This window comes from Neopelma chrysocephalum, unplaced genomic scaffold (assembly GCF_003984885.1).
Source record: "Neopelma chrysocephalum unplaced genomic scaffold, ASM398488v2 Primary Assembly neopelma1_147, whole genome shotgun sequence".
In the NCBI taxonomy this organism is placed as follows: Eukaryota; Metazoa; Chordata; class Aves; order Passeriformes; family Pipridae; genus Neopelma; species Neopelma chrysocephalum.
In genome coordinates, this window is record NW_020897809.1 from 5,321,302 (window position 1) to 5,344,575 (window position 23,274).

The following is a 23,274-nucleotide window of genomic DNA, read 5'->3' on the forward strand; positions in this document are numbered from 1 at the left end:
GAGCTTGAGGCGCCAAACTAGACACGAAGTGTTTCCTCGCAAACAGGAAACAACCCAAAACCCTTGATGTTAAAGGATTTATAAGTTTGCACCGGGGCGTTACGAGGGAGAGCCGCCCCCGTCTCGGACACCTGTTGGCCGTGAAGGGGACTTCGCTGCTGAGGGAGCGCAACCCGGCGGTTCTGCGGGCGGCCTCCCTCACACCGTGCCGGCGGGTTAATGGCGGGCAGGGCGGCGCGGGGCCCCGGAGCGAGCGGGCACCGCTGGGCTGGCACCGTTGGGCGGACACCCCTGCTCGGACACCGCTGGGCTGGCACCGCGCTGCGGCCCCGGGAAGCAGCACCGCCCTCACGGCCCCCCCCTCCCGCCCGGCCCCGCCCCGCTGCGCGCGCCGTGACGGTGGGTCCCGCCCCCGCGCAGCGGTTCCGGCCGCGCCCCGCGGAAGCCGCAGCGCCGCCGGGTCCATGTGGCGCCGGCTCCGCTCCGCCCTCCGGAGCCTCCGCGGCTCCCCCGCCGTGCCCCCGCCCGGCGGCGGCGGTGGAGCCGCCGTCGCCATGGAGCGCGCCGTAGTGCGCTGCGTGCCGTCCGAGCCCAAACTGAGCCTGCGGTTCGTGCTGCCCGACGGCAGCGCCCGGCACATGCAGCGCGACCAGGGGGAGCCGCTGGGGCGGGCGCTGGCGCGGATCGCCACCAACGCCGCCAAGGGCCACGGCAAGGCGGGCAAGAAGAGCAAGAAGGCGCGGGCGGAGGAGGGCGCGGAGGACGGGGAGGCGGCGGCGGCGCCGGCCGTGCGGTTGTTCTCCCGCGACGGCGCGGCGGTGGCCGAGGAGGTGCCGAACGCGGCCGCCTGGCAGGACGGGGCCGTGCTGCACATCGGCGCCGCGCGGTACCGCGTGGAGCGCAACCCGCCCGCGCTCACCGAGCTGCGCCTGCCGCGCTCGCTGCTCGCCGGCTTCCCCGTGTGCCCCAAGGTGAGCGCCGAGTTCGCGGCCCCGCAGCACTGCCTGTTCCGCTGGTACCGCGAGCAGCGCCCCGCGGGCGGCGGGGACGCGCCGGCCGAGGCCTGGGTGGAGGCGGCGGAGGGCGAGCGCGTGTTCACGCCGTCCAACGCGCTGGTGGGGCTGCGGCTGAAGCTGCGCTGCACGCCCGGGGACGGGGAGCAGCGCTACGGGCTCGCACGGGAAGTGGAGAGCAGCGGCCCCGTGGAGGCCGGGCCCGGCGCCTGCACTTTCGACAACCGGCACCTCTACACCAAGAAGATCTGCGGGCAGGGCTCGGTCCGTGCCGTGTCCTACAACATCCTGGCCGACACCTACGCCCAGACGGAGTTCTCCCGCACCGTGCTCTACCCCTACTGCGCTCCCTACGCTCTGGAGATCGACTACCGCCAGAACCTGCTCAAGAAGGAGCTGGCGGGATACAGCGCCGACCTCATCTGCCTGCAAGAGGTGGATAAGTCTGTCTTCGTGGACAGCTTGGCCCCGGCCCTGGATGCTTTTGGACTCGAAGGGCTGTTCAAGATTAAGGAGAAGCAGCACGAAGGCCTGGCCACCTTCTATCGCAGGGACAAGTTCAGCCTCCTCAGCCAGCACGACATCGCCTTTAGCGAAGCCCTGCTCTCGGAGCCGCTGCACAAGGAGCTGTGCGATCAGCTGGCCAAGTACCCCCTGGTGCAGGAGAAGGTGCTGCAGAGGTCGTCTGTGCTGCAGGTACCACCTTTGACAGGCCTTCTTCCTTTCTTTCCTCTTTCTCCTCTGGCCAGGTTTGTTAAGACTCAAACCACAGGAGAAGGGAGGTGAGGGATTAACAATCTGAAACATTGGAACTATGGTGTGTTCTCTGGGGTAATGCATAGAGCAAATGAGAACAAAACATTGAGACTTTGCTGAACTGGATATATGGAATTACCAAAATTTGGTAAAAAAAAAGGCAGTATTATTTTCTTTGAAAATGAAGACAGCTGTTGAGGTTCTGGGCCAGGTAGTGACTCCTGGTTAGTGATATTGGCTGTCAAGTTTTTCACTACTTACTCTCGTACGTCAGAATATGTATTTTTTAAGACTTTATTATAAACCAATTTTAAAGAAGTGAATTGCCACTTTAAAAAGTGACAGTAGGGAGAGAATTAAGGTTGGATGTGTTTGTGAGCTTCCTGATGCCAGTGGCTCTTCCAGCAGAACCATTGTGCAAGTACAAATATAAGATACAGGTCTGTGTCAGGAACTTCGGAAGCATTCAGTGGTAAAAGTTTTGTACTCATGGACTGAGTAGGACTAACAGGATTTCTGTGATAACTGAAATCACCTCTAAATTTAAATTCAGTTTAACAACTCTGCAATGCTACAGTTTGCTTGCTAAAACCAAAGGTTTAGGTCCAGTTCTGTTGCAGATAGAATTGGTGAATAGAACTTATAAGTAGTTAAGAATGGTACAGCATTAACAACATCTTATGAAAAAATATGGCCAAACCAGACACAGTCAAAAGCATATTCATCAAATACCTGTATGTAGTGGTAATATTTTGATTGATACTGAGACTTTATATAGAAGTTTAATGAAAAGTACAGGTCCTAAGTTGAGTTCATTTGTTATGAGTAACTGGATTGTCATAAAGGCAAAAGCTGTTTTTTAAAATATAATCTCTCAGTTTAAGACTCACCAAAGACTGTTTTTTCTCTCAAAGGTTTCGGTTCTTCAGTCTACAACTGATCCTTCCAGGAAGCTTTGTGTAGCAAATACCCACCTATACTGGCACCCCAAAGGTAATTTTGGCATGTTCCCGCATGTAGGATAACTGGGTTTTTTAGGAGTTTTTCCCCTTCCTTGGGAAGATAGATTTCCCACCGTTCTTTTGCAGCTTCTTTGGAACTGAGGGTTTCCTGCCTTACTTCTTTAGATGAATCAAGCCAGGCTCCTAAGTCTGTTTATGTATTTATTTTCCTAATCTGCCTGGGAGTCAACAGAATACAGCTGAAAGCAAGGCAAGTCATGTTACACACAATTCACCCAAAGAGCAGATCATAAAACAGAGATGGCTTTGTGTGTGCTCGTGGCTTCCCAGTCCTGTTGTACCTGAAGGGGCTCTACTGGGGTACTGCCAGGAGGGCAACCAGATTGGGCTACAGAAGCTTTTAGAAGACATTCTCCTCCTTTAAGTTTTCTTTTGGGAACATTATTAGGATGGTTGCTGTGAAATGGAAAGCTGCTGTAATATGGATGTTTAAGGTTCAGAGTCCTTTCGTGTCCAAGTTTAAATTAAAGCATTGTCTGCCTCTCAAAAACTTTCATAGTCACAAACTTCAAAGGCTTCTTTATTTGTGGAAACTATTCTAAAATGTAAGATTGCTGTTTCAGAGCTATAACTGATATATGCTTCAATGAGCAACTTGGAAAATTGCTCCAATGCAGTTGTGCAGTATTTCAAATAATACTTTTTTCTATTTAGGTGGGAACATCCGGCTCATCCAAATTGCTGTAGCCTTGTCCCACATCAAGCACGTCGCATGTGACCTGTATCCCAGTATCCCAGTCATATTCTGTGGAGATTTTAATAGCACACCATCATCAGGAACTTACAGCTTTATCAGCAGTGGTGTCATTGCAGAAGATCACGAGGACTGGGTCTCCAATGGGGAAGAAGAAAGGTGCAGTATGGCTCTGAGCCACCCTTTCAAACTGCTGAGTGCTTGTGGAGAACCTGCTTATACAAACTATGTTGGTGGGTTTCACGGATGCCTGGACTACATTTTCATTGACAAAAACGCTCTAGAGGTTGAACAAGTCATTCCATTGCCAACTCATGAAGAAGTAACAACTCACCAGGCTTTGCCAAGTGTTTCACATCCTTCTGATCATATAGCACTAATATGTGACTTAAAGTGGAAATAGAGCAGCTCTGGCATGGTGCTTTTGAGGGTTTCCAAACCAGAAATTTAGTGTATTGCTGGGGAACTGAGGTTACACCCTGACTTGTATGCTACTAAAAGGAAAGCTAAAACTATTACTGAAAAGTTCATGTGTTTAACGGTTCTACCAAATATTATCACACCGTTCAGAATATTTGCATCATAAGTGTCCCCTTTTTTATATGCTAATGGAAAAAATATATTTAAGACACGGTTTTGAAAATTGGATTATCATATACCTTTTTATTGGTGTTTCTAAAGGATTAAGAATTATTTTATAAACAACATAGAAATTTAATCTGATTTGTAATACAGTGTACAAATTGAACCCTGTTTAATTCAGAACCACACACAGAACCCCAACCCAAATGGATTTAGTTGATTCAACCTCACTGTAATTTTTAAAAAATGATAATTTTAAAAAAATAAGTTCAGAAATTGTCTTGTTTACTTACCATTACTGTATCCCAACTTTTTAGTAAATGGCATGAACAAATGTACTTGTACCTAATACCTTCTGAAAATGTGTTCTTAATTTTCAGTGAATAGACTTTCTGACAACAATCAACCATGTTAAATTCAAGTTTATAATTGATATGGAAGCATTTTGCTTGCCCATGTAACGTGGGTACTGAGGGTAACATTAGCACCTAGTGAAACTGGACTACATGTAGAGGTGGCATCTACTTGGAACATCTCTTTGTTCTGTTGTTTTGAGTCATTGGCAAGAAAAGAAATACCAGAGTTTAGAACAACCAGCTTTGGATGGGAGGGAGCTTTTCATCACTGTCGTCTGTTTCCAGAGGAGTTAGTGTGGTGCACTAGCTGTCTGTGCCTAAATCTTGAAAAAGAAACACAAGTGACTTGCAAACCTGTAACACAATGGTTCTATTTTGCTCCTCTCTTGCATACAAAGACAGCCTGAATTTTTAAGTGTTATTACCTGCATTTTTTCCTTCTAGAAATAGCCTAGTTTTCCTTATTTTGTAGGAGATAATTTGGATGTGAGGAAATGTATTTATCCATACCTTCATTGAATTTGTGGAGAGGGTTGAATCATTTAACAGGCTTCTTGCTTTGCATCATTAGTACGTAAGAAACAAAGGGCATTTGGAAACGATTTCACTAGATCTTCCTCTTTCACCTAATAAAGCTCCCTATGTCAATTGTCTCTCACTGGTTTTTTTTTCTTACTGTTTTTTTCTGTCAAAAGCTCCTCTGGGTTGATAAAAGCTGTGTACCCTCTACTTTCACAACTGCTCACCTCCACTGCATTCTGGTGGACTGTAGGTTGTAACTGGGATTCCTCCAGCTGTTCACAGACTACTAAAATCAGGCAGCCCCTTTCAAGTAGCACATTGCTGAGGGTTGTTAGTGCTGCCTCTTGCCACAGTACTGGCTATGCTGTGAAGGGTGTGCTTTGCATCTGCTCTTCAGCCTTTTCTACGTTATTTCCAATAAAATTACTACTGGTTTTTGCTACTGTAGTGTCTGGGCAGCTAACACATCGATGCTGATAAACAACGGCACTAGTAAAGCAGATTGAGCTTCAGAGGTCTTAAAAGGCTAAAAAGATGCAGGCCCATAGATCTCCAACCATGTCTCAAACAGTATGAGGTGAATAGACAAATCTCATGAACTGTCCAGTGTTTTGTAAGCAACTCTGCACACAGGTAAAGGCCAACTGACAAATTCCACTACTCTGCAAGTGCAGAAGCCTGTGTTACTAAAGAGCTCATGTAAATGTCCTGTGCAAGCAGCTTTTTCCAGCAACATAAGCAGTTAACCTTCCCTCCTCCTCTCATCCTAAACTCTTTTAACTGACCCTGCTCTACCTCCTGTGAATTCTGGCTTCTTGCTTGTGCCACACCAAACTAAAAAAGGGAAGTGACCCAGGTAAAAATACAGGGCTTTAATTCTCTTGTATTACCATTTTAGTGGGGCATTATATCCTGAGCTGATTCACCATAAAGCCTTTTGTGGCCAAAGAACAAGATACAGGTTTGGAGGTGGGAATAGGTGATCAAGGCTTGAATCAAGACTTTCACCTGCTTAAGCAGATCCAGCACAAAACATAACCCAAGACTTCGATGAAAGGGAGCTCATTTATTCCAACAGCTTTGCCAGACTTATATGTAAACCCTAAGATTCCAATTTTTACTAAGCCAGAGTTCTAGTTAAGCCAAGTGGTAGCTAAAAGCCTTTGGATAAAAAAGGATGTTAGATCATTGCAAGAGTGGCAGACAGTACTCACCATGTAAAATTGGATTCTAAATACTTTGGGTGGGTCCTTGATTAGTTTCTGTTCTTCCTTAAAAAGTGTAATTCAGTCTTGCATATGAGTTGAAGGTACTGTCTGTACTCTTCTAAACCACAAAGTTGATAATAAAAGTATTGGTGATTCGTAATTAAACTTTAAGATACAGAAGTGAGGAGAAAATCTTGCAAACAGAATGGAGGCTGTAAACCTGGGCAAAGAATTTTTACTAATTTAGTAAATGAGGGAAAGCTTACACCTGAAGATGTAACATTTGCAAGCATATGGCATCTTAAAGGGCAGAAAAATTAATTGGAAGGTCTGTTCAAGAAAAAAATTCAGTATCAACACCAGGGAAAACACTGAAAATGACTGTACTACAGCTGAGTCAGAGGCTTTTTACAAATTGCCAGCTCTGAAAAAAAAAAAGGGGGAAAATAACAAACCACTGAGTAATGCAGGCTTGTAGGCTGGCAAGTGAAATGTCTTAGTCACTTAGAATAGTAAAGTTGCAATTGTGAAGTTTGGAAATGAAATCATATTACTTATATAGCTTAACTGAGCACCCCTTATAACTTGAAAGAACATTGTTTTCCTCCTTTTTCAGTACCTATCCCTTAGGACTGGGTTACTTTGTCTTTTCCAAAGCCAAACCACTAAAAATCTGTAGCTTGTCCCTGGAACCAGAAGATGGAGCTGCTCAGAGAAGAGACTTGCCTGGTTCCCTACCGCTCCCTGCCGCTCCCTGTGGTGGTACTTGGGCTGCTGCCTCTGTCTCCCTGCAGACCACAGGGAGGGGTGCACAGGGAAGCTGGAATCTGCAGGAAGCAAGTGGTGAGGGACAAACACGTATGGGCCCGGTAGAATTCGATGGCCCTTGCACATGGCAGATACTCTTTGACTGTGTTCAGGAGGAAACCCAGCCCTGTGAGCTGGTCCTGCAGACTCTCCAATCCCCTTATTCCCTGTTTGATTAGTAAAATACAGCAGCAGTCTCACTGCCAATAGCAGCAACATGTCAGGAACCAGTCAGACTTTTCTGGAATAAGAAGGCAGTACTAGGATCTAGCTTAGGAAAGTCACAATTCCAAAGAACTCTGAGTTTTTGGGGTGAAAGCAACTGTTAGGTACACCTTGGGCCCAGAGCCCCCACGCTCCCAAGCTGTGTTTACATCTGTGTAAGGTAACATATGGTGCTTCCTACTGCACATACGGTGACTTTAACTCCCATCTTAGCTCCCCCTACACATCTGGACCTTGCCCAGCAATTAATTATTCCTCTCAAAATCCCATCCAGAACCCAGATTTGCAGAAACCCTATTCAAGCTTTTCTCAATTTTATTCTATAAACCTAAACCCACTGGTATTTGTTCCTCATGCAGCAATTGGAATGCTCCACATCCTTCACATCAGAAAACTGGGTAGGATTCTTCTCACATCTTTGTAAATTTGTGTGTGGCTTTTTTGTTTCTGGTTTTGTTGTTGTTGTTTTTTGTTACTCTACTTTCCCAGACCATCCATTAAGGAAAAAGGAAAATCTACTCAACTTTTCCATCTCTGATGCATTCAGCTGAAGGTGCTGCTCCTGCCTGGCTGTTGTCTCAGGAGGGAGGAGTTTCTTCTTTCCCACTGGCTCCTGCTGTAGACAAACTTGTCACTCACAAGAAAATTATGGAACTAAAGGCACTGAAAGACTGATCTTCTGGAGGTAACAGAGGCTTGGCTAGTTCTTAGGCTCTGGTTATTGTGAAATAATACCTGTGTATTTGATACCTACAGAATCAAGCAAGTTCTGCCAGATCCTTCAGACTGATCTGGCAACTTGGAACTCGTATTATTTTTTTCCTTTATCCACTCCAGACAAAGAGGCTCTTAGGCACCTGTAACAATTAGTACTTGAATTCTTACACATCAGTACCTCTTGTATCACTGCTGTTTTTGAAGGATATAACTCAAGCCTTCAGTAAAATGCCTTTATGTATCATGAAAAGCAAACAACGATGCCAAGTATAATTCAGAGAAGGAAAAAGAAAAGGAAAAGGGGGAGAAAAATGGTACAAAACAAAGAAGGGGAAAAATACCCAATGTGCTAAGGCATTGAATCTTTCAACACCTCAAATTAATCGTGCAGTTGTCTTGTTTCTCATATTCTTGGCATACCAAAAAAAAAAAAAAAATTGTTCCAAGCCTTTTCACTCCCACCCAGTAAGAGGAAAGGCCTGAAACATTTCACTTTTGGCAGCTCAGCATTATTCATAAGTCCAACGGCAGCATAAAGAATGTAATTTCTTACTCAAGTCCCCCATCAATCCTATTCTTCTCAAGGGTGGGAAAGAAACATTTGGACAAGGTGATGTGCAAAGTTTCATCATGTCACACTCAAATTGCCTTTGTCCAGACCTTTATAGAAAGATCCTTAGACTAGCAAGGGACTCCTAACTGGCCTCTGAATTCTCATGATTGGCAACACCCAAACCTGTGTTTTACACAAACTGGGCCGCTCCTGTAAGCAATGAAAAAAATTAAAGCCAATCGTGCATATACTGAATATACTTAAAATAAATGGTGTCAGCATGGCCAAATAAAAGAAAAACCCCTCATCCTTCAGTGTTTTGCTCTCTGTAGTTAAGCTGGTCATCTGATACACTGAAATAAAACCTCCTGTGTACAAATATTACTTGACTGACTCCCCAGTGAAGGTGAACTTGCCCCTTGTTTGAATACAGAAGTTGATGCTACACAAAGAGAAATTTCAGCTATTGGAACTCACGATTTCCTGCCATTACAGTAGAATGAGGAACACATTTTTAGCTGTCTTGTGCCTGTCCAAGATTTTGAACTTCTGGGACAACAGCTCAGTTGAGGTATTTGACTTCTGACAGGGAAATGACAAAGCAAGTTAGTACCTAAACTCTTAAGAGACATGACAAAATTGGATCTTCATGGGAATTTCATCTGCCTCTGGAGAGCAGGGCTGTATTATATGTTGTCACTGATACACAACATTGACTTTGTCTTACTACACTTCAGTGTAAGCTGTAGCCTCAATCCTCACACAAACTCCATCACTCTTAAATGAAGCTCAAGATCTTCACTACTTTCTGACTGTGAGAAATTATTCATTTTATAGCAGAATTACACCTACTGATACACAAAACCAAGCACAGCAACCCTAAAATATGAACATTCTATACACATGCTGTAACTCAGAAGCATAGTGGCTCAACTGAGCTCACCTAAATGTCTTTACTCACAAAAGCAATTAAATCTCTACCAAGCAGAGTGTTTCCTTCACAGTAAAATGCCTAATTTGTTTTAAAGTATCTTCTGCTTCATTTAAAGTCTACCTCTAACTTTGTAACAAGCATTGTTTTGTGTAACCTATTGGGACCACAAATACCAACCTGCATTAGGGAGAAGCTGTCTCTTCTGAACAAAGTCTTCCTTTTAAGGTTCAATTCAAGGAGCTGCATTGCTAGAAATATGCTGATCCAATGCATGGGTATATCAGCTTTGGTTAATAAGTAATCACCAATTCATTAAAGATGCAGGCAGAACCCTTCTCACCTTACACTGTCTCCTGAGTTTTTGTTACCCATTGAAGGCAGTTAATGACCATATTCAAAAACTCTGGAATTTTCTCTGGTTGTGTTCACAGTAAAAACACTTCATAGGAACTCAAACCTCACTTCCAGGCAGAAGCTGCCCTGGAAGGTGCTCTGAACCTAAACCAGCCTGTGTTTACCAGACTTTGTCACTGGGATTTCTTGTAGCAAGAGTAACAAGACCTGGGTGGAAACAGAGAGGTGCTAAGCCTGAAACTGCAGTGGAATCATGCTCTGGGTTCCTAAAGGCATCCACTCAATAGAACAGCACATTTCAGTCAAAGGACTGAGCAGTATCTGTCTCCATACAGCAGACAGGCAACAGAAAAATAGGTTTTAAACTACCCATTAGTAGCAGCCTCAAAACACATATGAAGTCTTTTGAACTACACAAGTACAAAGGGGCAGAAATAGGAAAACAGACAGTAGCAGTTGCATAGAGATAATTTTCTGAGGAGATTCTCAGCATTAATATTAAGTAAATCCCTGTAAAAGCACTCAAGTTACCTTCCCAGCCAGCCACCAAGCTGTGGTTCTCCTGCTAGAACTCCCCAAGCTGCGATTCTCCTGCTAAACCCATGCTGGTTTTGACACGTGGATACAACTACGAAACAGACGTGTGCTTTTCAGGCAGTTCGTATTTGTTTTATTACAATTTTTTAACTGTTAGTATTTTCATATCTGGACATCTTGAAAGAAATTTTAGATTTACAACTTCAAAAGACACTTACAGAATTATGTAAGTCCCGATGACAGCTACTCTACTGCACTGTATACAACTTGGTTGCCCCCTTTCCATGTCCCGCTCCAAACACAGCTCCAAACAAGTGAAAGTCTGAGACTGATGTTCATATGCAATCTGCAGGAAAGCTCAGTATATGGAAAAAGAATAAGTGATAATTTGCATTTAACTATTTCAGGAATCAAGAAGAGCATACACAGAACTATACATTTTATCATTTTATTAGGAATAATTCCAAGTGGGTTATGAAGAAACTAATCCATTGAGTTTGATGAATTTTCCAAAATTTCCTTATGAAGATATGTTCACCAACAAACAGTAAAACTTCAGCAGAACTATTATACACTGGGCAAAAATAGTCAGGCTGATACCAAAAAGCAACATGCAACATAAAAAAAAAGATACAATATAAAGGAAGACAATCTGCTGAATATTAAAAACAACCTCAACATGAGCTCTTCGCAACCAGCACAGAACTATTCTACCCATCAAATCCAATTCACACAAAGGCAAGTTGGGCTGACAGAACCCAAGGATTAATAAATGTTCCTCAGTGCAGTAGATTTGTATAGTGTTTTAGAGCATTTCCTTGGCTTGGGACAAGCAATATTAGGAAATCTTTTTGGCAAGGGAGAGAAATAAATACATACGGAATGCTACATTTTTAAATCAGCAGACTGTCTGAGGAATGAAACAGGGCATCAGTAAACTAAGAGTAGCAGGGAGAAAAAAAATTAAAACATTAATTTATTGGGGCTCAAAAGAGTATTCAAAACAGATTTTAAAGATGTCACAATAACTATATTCAGGCATTTAGGCTAACAAGGGGAATAAAATCAGAAGATACACTTTTTCCAAGTTAAGGAGATTTTTACCCAAGCATATTGCTACCTTTGCAACATGTAGCTCGGTAAACAATAATTGGCAACAAAATAAGTTGAAACGCTGTAATATCCTGCCCAAATATCAGTTCCAGATACTGTAATAACCAAGATGCAAACTAATTTTGTTGTAACAAGCCTAGACCACTTATATCAAACATGTCCCTGGTGAAAGAGTCATCCAGTCGGAGTTAGCGTTTTGAGAGTTCATTTGACAGCCAGTCAAGTCCCTCATACAGACCAGTTCCTTGTGTAGCACAGGTAGCCTGGACATACCACTGTTAATGTAGAACACAAACAACAGCTCAAGTTAAATACTGACAGAATGCAAGCGAAGTTATGACAGTGTATGACACTCAAATACACTCTTTAGTGTTCTTATAATACTGCTAAAACTAAAATAGTGTTCTTTTAAACACTGTTTTTGTGCCATAATATTGAACAGATGGTATTTTTAAAAGTTTTGAAAATTACATATAGAGTGGATGGGGTTCAGACATTACCCAGAATCTCAAGGGTTTGCCTACCAAATGCTACAACACAGTTTAAGGCATCAAAAAACAAACACAGAACATGCATTTGATTTATATGCTGAAAACTAGCTTCAGAAGATACCTAATTTCCTTCTACCTTTGCAGAGGTGAGACTGCAGAATGCATTTGCTCCCCCAGAATACTAAATACTGAGAAAGCCCACCACATACTTTGTCAAATGTTGGACAGTTGTATTTCAGTGACAGACTGGAGTATTTGTGTGTTTTCAGAAAAAAGGTGAGAAATGAAACACCTGTGACAGCTGTGTACACTGCATTATACTTCTGAATCACTTATTTAGAACAAGGACTTAAACTATGCACTATGAAGTTTAATGGCAGGTATGTGCATCTCTCTACAGAAAGAGGTGAAAACTTGAAATTTGTGTTTATGATATATAATAGAGGAAGAAAAGAGTTCAGCAGTCAGAAAGTTCAGCACTTACAGTTCTGTTACGCAGAGACTGAAGACCTAGTTTATCTGTCATTTCACTGATTGCCATGGCATTTGGCAGATCCTGTTTGTTTGCAAACAGAAGCAGCACTGCATCTCGCAGCTCATCCTCCTGAAGCTAACAGAGAGACAGTCATGTTACTGAATTACCTCAGCTCAGTCCTTCAGTTACTTTGACAAACACTAAAGAAATCTAAATACTGATTTAAGAGTTATAAACATTTTCATTCTTGCTCCTGAAGTCACCAGTAAGTATGGAGTGAAATTTAACTAGTACCCAATAGAACTTCTATGATTAAGGAAAAAAATCTTTCAACAGACAGTTTAAATTTATGGGCACCTTTCTTCCAAAATTCTCTAGCACCAATCTGTTTTTCCAAAATTCTTTATCTGATGCATTTTTATTAAGGTTTTATGAAGGCAAGAAAGGTTCTGTCACATTAGTAGTTCTGAACAGAGTTGAAGTTACAACTCAGTGCACTATGTGACCCAAAATTACCAGGTGAATACAACATGCACCACATAAACTCCCTAAAATTTTAAAATCCTAAAGCTTTTAGGGAAGCTGACAAACATCCAAAAATATGACAAAGTAAGTCTAACAAAGGTACTTCAGAAGATATTGACATTTACCATTTTCTGCAGCTCTTCTGCCGCTTCCTGGATTCTCTCTCTGTCATTGCTGTCTACCACAAAGATGAGGCCCTGTAGGAAGTTAAGTAGGTTTGAAAAACCAATATGCAGTACTATTTTAACCCCCCCCAAATACTCATGTTGAATATTGTGATTGTCTCCTCTCTTAGGTAAGAAATTTGACAGAAATTTCTGTTTAAGCAACACAAGATGTGTGTCAGAACAACTACCAAAGAGTCAACTTCAAAATAAAGCCAGAAAAAAAAAAAACACAGCAAAATTTCGTAAGTCAACTCTCCCCCTCCCTTGTCACTCATTGCATTGAGAATCACAAGTGCTTCACCAGCTCATATTTCACTGAAATATCCCACACCCTTCAAGTAATGCCTGAATTTGTTTAAAAAAGTTTGTACCAAAGCATTTCTAATGGCATCTCTTTTATTCAAGTGTCCTCCTTATGCACACTATTTACTCCTAACATTTCAGTCTGAAAACCTTACTTTTATCATTCTCTTCAAGGAAAGAGAATTCTCTTTTAAAAGAAGTATTTAGTAATAGGACAGTTATTCACAACAGTATAGTGGTAGGTCCCTTTTGTCAATCCAGACCTCTCAGTTTTTCTGCACCAATCACGTGCATCATGCTGCACACAAGTTACATGGAAACAATTCTATATTCAACACAAAAAAACCCAAAACAAACCCACTCCAAAAGTTTTCTGATACTAATAAGCAACTTACCTTACCACTTGTGAACCAAAGGAAAGAATCACATTTATGTCACCAAAACTGACAGCAGTCACCACATCCATGTGAAGATGACACTTTTTAATCAACTGATAACAAGATCTTTTACCATATTTTAGACATTCAGCTTACTAAATACACTGATTTAGTACAGTAAAAGCTGTGTACTTTAAGGCTGGTTACGAAAAAAAGAGGATGTAGAAGTGTTTTTAAACAGTAATATGTTTTATGCATAACCAACACCAGTTCAAACAAATCAAAACACGGATATAGCAAAGTTGAAGAGTTCCTCACAACAAACCAGTTGCTCTGGCACATTACAGAACACTGGGAGATCCTAAAGCACCTGATCCTTGCCAGCTACACTCACAACTAGGCTTGAAGCCTGCAGGGTAACAAACTAGCTTCAACTGAAATAAAATCTGGGTACCCTCAGAACTTGCAGGAGGTAGTGCGGAGCCTTTCTGAAAGAAAGAAAACAACTTTCCATATATATTCTACAGTAGACAATGAGGCTTCACAAAACAGCTCTTTAACTATTGTCATCTGAGAACTCTTACCTGTGTGTTTTGGAAATAATGCCTCCAAAGAGGTCTAATTTTATCTTGACCACCAACATCCCAAACTGTGAAACAAATGTTTTTATATTCTACCGTCTCCACATTAAAACCTAAAAATGAAGGAGTTAAGTAATTAGAAATAGTTAATGCTATTATGTGTTAAAATATAATTCTAACCATGTTAAAGATAGGCACTTCCTAAGTTACACTTCTCCCAAATATGTATAAAACAGCTTATCAGAACTGAACTGGTAGATCACAAGAAAACTGACTGAGGGGGGAAAAAAAAACATGGATCACTTAAATCCAAGTCCAAGTGGTTCAGCAAATCTTTCAGCCACAGTGAGGCTTGGGGTGTTTAGGGGAAGTACTGCTACTTAACTGATTCCTGTACTCCTGAGCATCTGCTGCTGGCCACTGTCAGGCACAGGATTCTGGTCTAGGTGCATCTTTGGTGTGACAGTTACGTTATGTTACATTTATGGCAGTGCCAGACAGCCCATATTTCTCTTCATTCCAGCAAAGATAGCAAATCCCTACACTCTTTAGAAACCTTCCTCTACAACATAAATTCAGAGTAACAACAATGAAGATATAAGAATTGGTGATCTTACCAATAGTGGGAATTGTGGTGACAATTTCTCCTAGTTTCAGTTTATAAAGAATGGTTGTCTTACCAGCAGCATCCAAACCAACTAGAAGGAACAGAAAATCTGATTTAGTTCACAGTATTACCTACAACCTGCTAAGTTCAAAACATGCCATTTTACATGCAGAGTATTAGGGTTTTTTCTGAGAATAACTTTTTAAACACTCTTAACTCTTTGTTGATAAACTACTTTATGCTTTTCCCCATCTCCTCTATTCAGCACTGAGAGACAGAACAAGCTCAATAAAACACTTCCATTCACAACCCATAGGCTCACAAGTTTCTAGGCACCTTCCTAAGTATTTGTGCTACTTAATTAAGCTTTATCATTCACTTAAAAAGTTTCTTCTGTGTAAATAAGGAAGAATTTAAAAGCCTAGCAACCATCTACAAGCAGAACATCATGTCCAACTGATCACACATTTGCTACTTCACACACAAGTTGGGGAAGGCCTCACTTGCTCAATCTTCAGCTAAGGCGTTCCACAGGCACCTGGACTGACTGGAGCTGGCACTGTCCATGGAAGACTCCTCCATGTCCCTCATTCCAGTCTCTCATCCCTTTGCTAAAACATTTCCTTAGCACTGACTAAACCACATACACCAGGAAACTCTCGTCATCCCTCTGCCTGTACCCCAAGGGCTGTAACTCTTTCAAGATATCACTTCTATTATGGATGCTTCCATTAGGAGTCTCCACTGTTGATCTTTACAAAAGATCTTTTGCACTTACATTTGCTTTTCTGTTTCTACAATAAAACTTATGTTTGCTGCTTTTCAATGTAAGCTATGTGGTAAATCTGTCATCCTTAAAAAAATAAAATAAAATGAAGCCTCAAAGATATTTTTGGAGACATATCACCAACACTGCAAACATATACACTGTAGTTTCCTAAAACTGTTTGTCCAATGGCTTATTGTTATGCATTTCAGAACACTTAAGTGCAACTCAAAATACAATTTCTTACATTAGAATGCAATACCTAGCACATAAGCACCTACACAAGCAGCACATACTAAACACCACAGCAACAGTTTGAATAAAATGCCTATTTGTGACACTTAAAACATTCAGTAAAACTTTGCCCAAACAAAAATATCCCCCCATCAAAGAATTAATTAAATAATACTTTCACAAGAAACCAAATTTTATCCTTGTTTGATATGGATAACAGACATTCTTAAGTGTTCTGAGTTAATGTCCTACTTAGCAACTGCAATATATTAAGCTTTAAGTGGTTTGATGACTTGACTATTAATAATACAACTGTTCCCTTAGCATCGCAAAAAAATGGAATTCAAAATTACCTCCTTATTCAGAATGAAACCAAACTTTTGAAAAGACTTGTCCTTCTCAAGACACAAACTGCTGTTACAGCAAATTAATTAAAAAAACCTATCTATAATTGTCCTATATTCCGATAGTGTGCAGAGGATTAAACATGCCAATGCAGTTTCTTTGGTAATGTCACTGCATGCTAAAAAAATAAAAAAAAGTTGTTCTAATTGTTAATGTCATGAGAGCATGAAAGGAAAGGGGTGGGGGGGGAAATCTACCACCAAAACCAAAGCTCCTTGAGGGGTAATAAACTCCCCAAATGTTCAAATTAAAATTTAATGGTTTTAAGTTTGCTATTGTCTAAGTGCTGGTCTCTTTTAGAACCACACACAAGCATGAACAAAAAAAGACATGGTACAGTAGAGGTTTCACAAGAGCTTGCAAGTCATGGAACTTGTAAATGCCAGCATTTCCCCCACACCAGTGAAGTGTCAGGTCATCTTAGAAAACCCTCTAAGCCAACCCCGGAACCCTCAGATACTCCATCTATGCTGAAAACCAGTGTTTGTAATAGCACAAGGCTTGAAGCCCAACACTATTTTTACACAGCTCAGCCCCAAGGAAGCCTTTGTAGGATGCCTAGATCTTGATAAGAAAACATAATGCCTGTACATAACATGTGATCATTTTCCAGTAAATTAAGACTGTTTAATGAACTACCAAATTAAAGTTACACCCACTCAAAACTCTTCTTTCATTGCCCCCACCCTCAAAGAAAAACCCCAGTTACCAGTAGAACAAACACTGACAAGATTTGTTAAAATTAGCAATGCAAGAAAGATGGCATTGTCTATGCAAAGAGTTTGAGTGTATTTGGGGTTTATACTAACGAAACAGATAAAGAAAAAAGCTAATCTCATTTCAAAGAATGTACACAGGGGAACAAGAACCATTTAGAGATATGACTCAGAGCTAAGAAATTAGAAACTAGTCAGGAATTTTAAACTACTTGCTCAATTAAAAAAATATTGTCCCAGTTACCCACTCTGCCCCTGTGCCAGGACCCAGCAACACTTCAGTGGTGCTGGCAGAAGGCTACACTACCCATGTAAGCACAAAGCCCAGAGACTTTGCTTAAATCCACTCTTACTCACAGCCCTGATTAAGCTGTTGGACTTTGCACTGAGCCAGGCTGAGTTACGGGGTTGTGGATAAGTGTTTTCTTCTTCTGACACCACACTTGAGACAGCAGCTGAACTGAGGGAAGGAAACTTCTGCAAATCACTGTGACCCTATTTGCAAAAACTGCCTCTTTTGGCCAAACTACAAATGTTATAAAGTTTAAACAAGCAAGTCATAAGAAGCATAGTCTCCATTCATATTTCTTACTCCAATTTGCAATTTACCACTCTTTTTAGAACAAGACATTTCAGAGCATTAAATCACATTTAATCTTTTGAGCTGGTAGGAAGTCTAACTACTGCTTTTAGTAGTCCAAGAATGAACACGTTTACATTTGCACTGGAACAGTAAATGTAAATCTATGAGCTACTTCCACATCATAAACTTCACCAAGGTTAAAACCTACATCTTAAATCCCCAGATAAAGTAAATTTCCTATTCTACATTTCCACTGATTCTACTGCCTGCCCATTGTCAAGAGCAAGGTGTAAGAAACTCGATGCAGGGTACAATGTTCAGCAGTCATACTGCAAAGATTACAATAAAGTACAAACGGGAAGCAAAGACTTGTACTTGCAACCATTTATCTTTAAACTGAGTCAAACATCCTTTTCCTCTAGCTGGAGAAAAAGTACCTACAATGCTTTCAGGTGCTGTTGAAATCACTGTGGTTCTGAGCCCCTTATTGCTCTGTGTTTTGTTCACAGCCTGTCAGTTGTGTTTCTAAATCTCAAGCTTCCAGTTTGCTTGTCCTGGGGAACATCCCCCCAACCACATCATATTCCAACTTCCAACTTTGATCACTGGTGGCTGAATATGAAGCTGCCTCTGTTACTGCAGCACAGAACTTCATACCAACTACAGAAAGCCAACAGCAGACAAATCAACAGAGGAATAAACCCCCCCACAAATAAAAAACCCAATTAAATGGCTGTGATCTGTACAATTCCCAAAGAATCAGACATTTTCCCTCTGATAGATTTAATAATTACCTTTGCACTTGAAGCTCCTGAGGAGGTCTTATGTCAGTGAACACTTGCACAACCAATCAAGACACAGAACACTAAATTATGATACTGAAAAGTGCACAATGAATCAATAACTTTTTTTTTTAAGCACAAGAAACCATGAATGAAATGTTTCACAGCCAGGTACGTGTAGGATTAGGACTCAATGCCCTGGTTGCCTAATCTGACTTTCAGTCACTCAACCCTATCCTGCGGTTCTTTCTTTTCCCTCGTGTTACTCCCACTACACTTCAAATGCCTGATTTTTTCTTCCCATTTTGAAAAATACTTAATTATACATGTGTATTTTTTTAAAAAACAAAGTTTCAGTAACAGTATAACATTAAATGTCAACCTTTTATCATTGATACAGTTGGAGAACAAAAAAAAATAGTGTTTGCTGGTGGCAATGGTCCCTGATGAGAAATACTCAAGTTCTGCAGAACTCAGAAACACAAAGTCAGTTTGAAGAGCTAAACTAATTCTATTTGATTCTGCAGAAACAGAAGAAAGCTGTGAAAAGGAAGTTAGAATTATAAATTAATCATCTGTTTGTTATCAACTCACTCATAATATTTTTCCCCCAAGTACCTCACCCCATAAACTTACTTCTTCATTGGTATTTTACATGTGAAAACTTAAATGCCTGGCCTTGCACAGCTCATTTTCAAACCATACACTGAAAACTATCACCTTGAGGAAAAGTTTAACTCAGTCCCAGTATTCATTCAGACATCTCTCCTCAAAGTACTGATATATGACATAGAATGCTATCAAGAGCTTTTCATGTTACAGATATACACAAATTATGTCATATCCAGTATAATATTCTGCTTCTAAACATCCAGTCTTTGTCCTATGACACACCACAACATACCACAAGTTTTAGTCTCTTACGCTACCTAAGAAATACGGTGCTGTCCCTTGCTCTGATTCTGTATTTTAATATAATGCCTTAAAATCAAAATTCTTAAAACAAGAAAAATAAAAAGACTCATTTGAATCAACTGCTAGAAATTGCACCTCCCAAACTCATCTCTAACCCAAATTTGACCTGATTACCTACCAATGAAGAAACTACAGCCTTGCAAGTTGTTTTGATCTGTATGACATTGCTTTCCTGTCTTCAGTGTTTTGAAGAACACAACAGAACTACAAATACCACGGAAACTGCCTCGTCCTACAGTCAAGCTCATTTGGAGACTTTGCTCCATTCATTAAGAGTCACATGAAGAGTCTGGCTGCTCAAAGACAGCCAAATCACCTCCTTGAAACCAAGAGATGTACTGAGGTGTCTCGAAGACAGAAATTATGTGGGCTATTTTGCAATGGATGAGTGTCTCTAATTTCAATGAAATAACATACAATAAAAAATATTGTGTATGCAGTAAAGAACTCTGTCATCACAAAATGGATAGAGAACACGAAAAATTGTAATTAAAAAAACCTGCATTACTGTGTCTCTGTGTATACCCAGGCAGCACCAAGGATGGGTGTGTGCCAGGAAGTTTCACAGTTAGAATCCAGTCCCATAGCTGGCTTTATCCAAAGGAGCACTTTATATAGTTCCTTCAGTCAACGGCCATGAACCAAATTCCATTCAGTTTGGTAACAGAATTTGATAAAAATTTGGGGGTTAAGAACTGTTTGTACATAAAGCTTGCAGGGGTGGGTAGGTGGGTGGAAGAGGGCAGGGAAGAGCCGAAGTAGAGGAGGAAATGCCAATGCAGTATGTGCTGGCTTTGACCTTTTGAACCATAATCTAAAAGTGAGAATCTCCAAGAGCCACTGGCTCCAATTATTACACAGTACGTGTCAAGGGAACGGAATATTCCAAAATAAACGGATATGCCAATAAAAAACTACGGGGAGACAGTAAAAATAAGCAAGCACTGCAAGATCAACCTAGAGGGTTCTCTGGGTTTGTACACGAGGTACAGGACAATTAACGTGCACAGATGCTACACTGAAACGCCCTTTCCCAAGAGCCAGGATACAGACACTACAGCTCCCTACAGCTGCCGAAAATCGGCCATTATGCGGCCGTTCTTACGCCCCCGGCGTCGCACACCCCAGGCTTTGTCACATCCTGCTCAGGAGCCGCAGTGCCGGGGCAGGAGGGCACGGCCGGGGCTCGCTCGGTCCCGGCCCGGGGACCCCGGCCCTGCCCGGCCGCGGGTCCATCTTTGTTCCGCGCGGCCCAGCGCAGGTGCAGGAGCGGGGCTGGACCAGGGGGGGACATGGGAATACTGCGGGGAAAAGAAGGGCAAACACAGTCCGATTCGCACCCCCTCCCGTCCCCGCTGCTCTCCCACCGCCCCCGAGCCCCCGGGACGGGCACAGCGTGGTGTCCGCCCCGCAGCCCGGGACGGGGCGATTCCCCCGCCCTGACCCGCGGCCTCCCCTCCCGCAGGCAGCTGGACGCGGCCGTGCGGGCCCGGTGAGGCCGGGCCGGGCTCCGCGGGGCCCCTCACCCATGAGGATGCGCATCTGCTTCTTGCCGAAGAGGCGGGAGAACAGCGAGGAGATGGTGAGGCCCATGGCGGCTCCGGCGGCGCTGGGCGGCGACGGGGAAGCGCTGAGGGAAGGAGAGCGGCGGGCGGGAGCGCGGCCCGGGCGGTGTGCGCGCACGGATCCCTCCGCGCGCGGGGAGCCCGGCGGCGGCGGCGGGTGCTCTGTGACCGGGGACCTCGCTCGGTCTCTGCCACGTCACGTTCGGCGCGGCCGCCCCGGCTCCAACGCGGACACGATCACGTCACTCTCGCCACATCCCCCGGCCGCGGCACCGCCCTCCGCCACACGGCCCGGGCGGGGCTCGGACTACAGCTCCCGGAAGGCTCCGCGCCGCCCACAGCCCCGCCGCGCGTTGGCCGCCGCCGCGGGGCACGCCGGGGGATGTAGGCGAGCGCGCCCGCTCCACGCGACTTCCGGGGCACGCGGGGCACGCCGGGCACGCTGGGCGGGGGCTGGCCCCGCCCCGCCCGCGGGGAGACGGGGCACCCCCGGCCCCGGTAACGACCCGCGGCGCTGAGGGAGGGGCGGCAACGGGCTTCGCTGCCGGCCCGGGGGGAGACAGCAGAGGGGCTGCCGGGGCAAAACTTATCCTCACAGAGCCCCCAAATGCACCCCAGAGACACGTCAGTAAAAAAAAACCAAGCTGGAACAAACCAAGAAAAGGCAGCTCTGTGACAGACAGATTGCATCCACCACTATACTATTACTATGTATTATTGTATTATAAATATCTACTCCTATGCTATGGCTGTGATTAACACCACGGTCACTACAGGGCCTTGTCCTCACACGGTGCCCAGGCCCTGACCAAGCCCTCATCTATTCGAAACGTGCTCTTTTGTGAAAGCTCTTTATTTCATAACCAGCTGTAAGACCTTCTCTCAGCTACTGTAAAAAGCCTATAGTATGGTGATAACTGATTTGGGGCAACATTAGATGAGCTGCCTTTAATGCTTAAGTGACTCTCCCAAGGAAGGACTTGTTCAATTCCATAAAAATTTTCAACGGAGTTACACCCTACCTCTGCTAATTAGAAACTATGTTAGGTACGTAAGAGCGAACATTTTTTGAACAGAAGGCATTTACTTACCCACCCTTAAAGAAAAACATCTTTAATGGTCCTTATCAAGACAATCCTGAACCAGATCCTAACACTAGGCTACTGAGTGAGCCAACTTAGGCTGTTCTTTTTGTAGAATCATAAAATGGTTTGGGTTGGAAGGAACCTTAAAGATGATCTAGTTCCAACCCACCTGCCATAGGCAGGCCGACCTTCCACTAGACCAGGTTGCTCAAAGCCCCATCCACCGTAGCCTTGAACACTGCCAGGGATGGAGCATCCACAGCTTTTCTTATGTATCATTTTGAAAGTCTTACGCAAGTTCTAAATTATGTTCTTCTAGACCAAAAATCTGGTGTAAATTAAGATGGCAAGTTACATTTTTATAAAATTCAAGTTGCAAATAAATCACACCTTAATCTCGTTAAGATTATGTTAAGATCATACTGATGAACTATTAAAACTATCAGGAAATTGGAATCTAAGGAGTCCAGTTCTAGGTTTCCAACATTTATCTACCTCCTATTGAGAGCACTCAGTATTTACACTTTTCTTGGTCAGGAAAGTTAAGCTTCACTGAACTTGGCTGAGAATAGTTACTTTCTAGACCTTCAATTTGGCCTATTCTTACTGCATCTGGGTTGTTAATAGATCCCTTTCATTATTTCAGTTGTTTGAGGACAATCTAACACTTGCTTTAGAAGTGATTGTGATAACCACCATTTCAACATTAACATAAGTGGCTGCTCTGTATAGTCATATAGAATTATTATTTACAACAGACTTTTCATTCATTGTTCTCTATTTAGATCATGGATGTTAATATTATTAAAATTTGTTAAACTTTGGCTGCACTTCTACTGTATTTGACTGCACTTTACCTCATGTTTTAGTGCTTGGCATTCTTTTTATGTTGTTTAGAAGAAATTTGAGAAGTCCCAAAGCTCATTATGCACACCCAGTTTATTCTCCTGTTACACTGACTGAGGCAGTCCAGCTTCTTTCTATGACCTAGCTGGGGATGTTGATCTTTAGCATTTCTTTACTGAACAGCTGCTACCTCTTTCCTGGGACCCTTTCTAATCATCCAGGTATTCTGTATGTACACATATATTTTTTTTTGGCAGGTTTTTTTTAAAACCAGGTAACCAGGTGAAGACTGAGGCAAAATTACTGAAATGAGTAGTTTTATGTACTGTCCTTTAGCTGTCAAGTGTCAGATGAATTAGAGTAAATACAAGCCCTTTCCTTAGATTTTAAGCATGTTG

The 23,274-nt window shown here is 42.7% G+C and overlaps 3 protein-coding genes across 5 annotated transcripts in view; 1 reads left to right on the plus strand and 2 right to left on the minus strand.

Moving 5' to 3' along the window:
- The window catches only part of DNAH12 (dynein axonemal heavy chain 12), a 61,971-nt gene extending 61,693 nt beyond the window's left edge, over nt 1-278 (minus strand). For 2 of the 3 annotated variants that reach the window (XM_027700441.1, XM_027700440.1), the window contains exon 1: nt 132-277. The gene's annotated coding sequence lies outside the window, so the exon portion shown is untranslated. Of the gene's footprint in view, nt 1-131 lie in introns of all 3 variants that reach the window. The other variant, XR_003536960.1, reaches the window with a different exon arrangement.
- A 147-nt stretch (nt 279-425) lies between these two features.
- PDE12 (phosphodiesterase 12) lies at nt 426-5,081 on the plus strand. The gene is made up of 3 exons (XM_027700387.1): nt 426-1,709; nt 2,684-2,762; nt 3,446-5,081. The coding sequence occupies exons 1-3, from the start codon at nt 465-467 to the stop codon at nt 3,886-3,888; spliced, it is 1,767 nt and encodes a 588-aa protein (XP_027556188.1). The 5' UTR covers nt 426-464; the 3' UTR covers nt 3,889-5,081.
- Nucleotides 5,082-10,390: 5,309 nt separating this feature from the next.
- On the minus strand, nt 10,391-21,195 carry ARF4 (ADP ribosylation factor 4). Its single transcript, XM_027700388.1, has 6 exons — nt 20,907-21,195; nt 14,930-15,010; nt 14,316-14,425; nt 13,010-13,081; nt 12,369-12,494; nt 10,391-11,668 (listed from the first exon to the last, which is right to left on the minus strand). The coding sequence occupies exons 1-6, from the start codon at nt 20,971-20,973 to the stop codon at nt 11,582-11,584; spliced, it is 543 nt and encodes a 180-aa protein (XP_027556189.1). The 5' UTR covers nt 20,974-21,195; the 3' UTR covers nt 10,391-11,581.
- Nucleotides 21,196-23,274: the final 2,079 nt, after the last annotated feature.

Excerpts from the sequence above, each read along its gene's own strand:
- PDE12 (XM_027700387.1), top strand. The coding sequence starts at position 465 with ATGTGGCGCCGGCTCCGCTCCGCCCTCCGGAGCCTCCGCGGCTCCCCC. Across the intron at positions 1,710-2,683 it reads AGAGGTCGTCTGTGCTGCAG|GTTTCGGTTCTTCAGTCTAC; the intron begins GTACCACCTTTG and ends TTTCTCTCAAAG. Across the intron at positions 2,763-3,445 it reads CCTATACTGGCACCCCAAAG|GTGGGAACATCCGGCTCATC; the intron begins GTAATTTTGGCA and ends TTTTCTATTTAG.
- ARF4 (XM_027700388.1), bottom strand. The coding sequence starts at position 20,973 with ATGGGCCTCACCATCTCCTCGCTGTTCTCCCGCCTCTTCGGCAAGAAG. Across the intron at positions 15,011-20,906 it reads GCAGATGCGCATCCTCATGG|TTGGTTTGGATGCTGCTGGT; the intron begins GTGAGGGGCCCC and ends TGTTCCTTCTAG. Across the intron at positions 11,669-12,368 it reads AGTCTCTGCGTAACAGAACT|TGGTATGTCCAGGCTACCTG; the intron begins GTAAGTGCTGAA and ends CTACATTAACAG.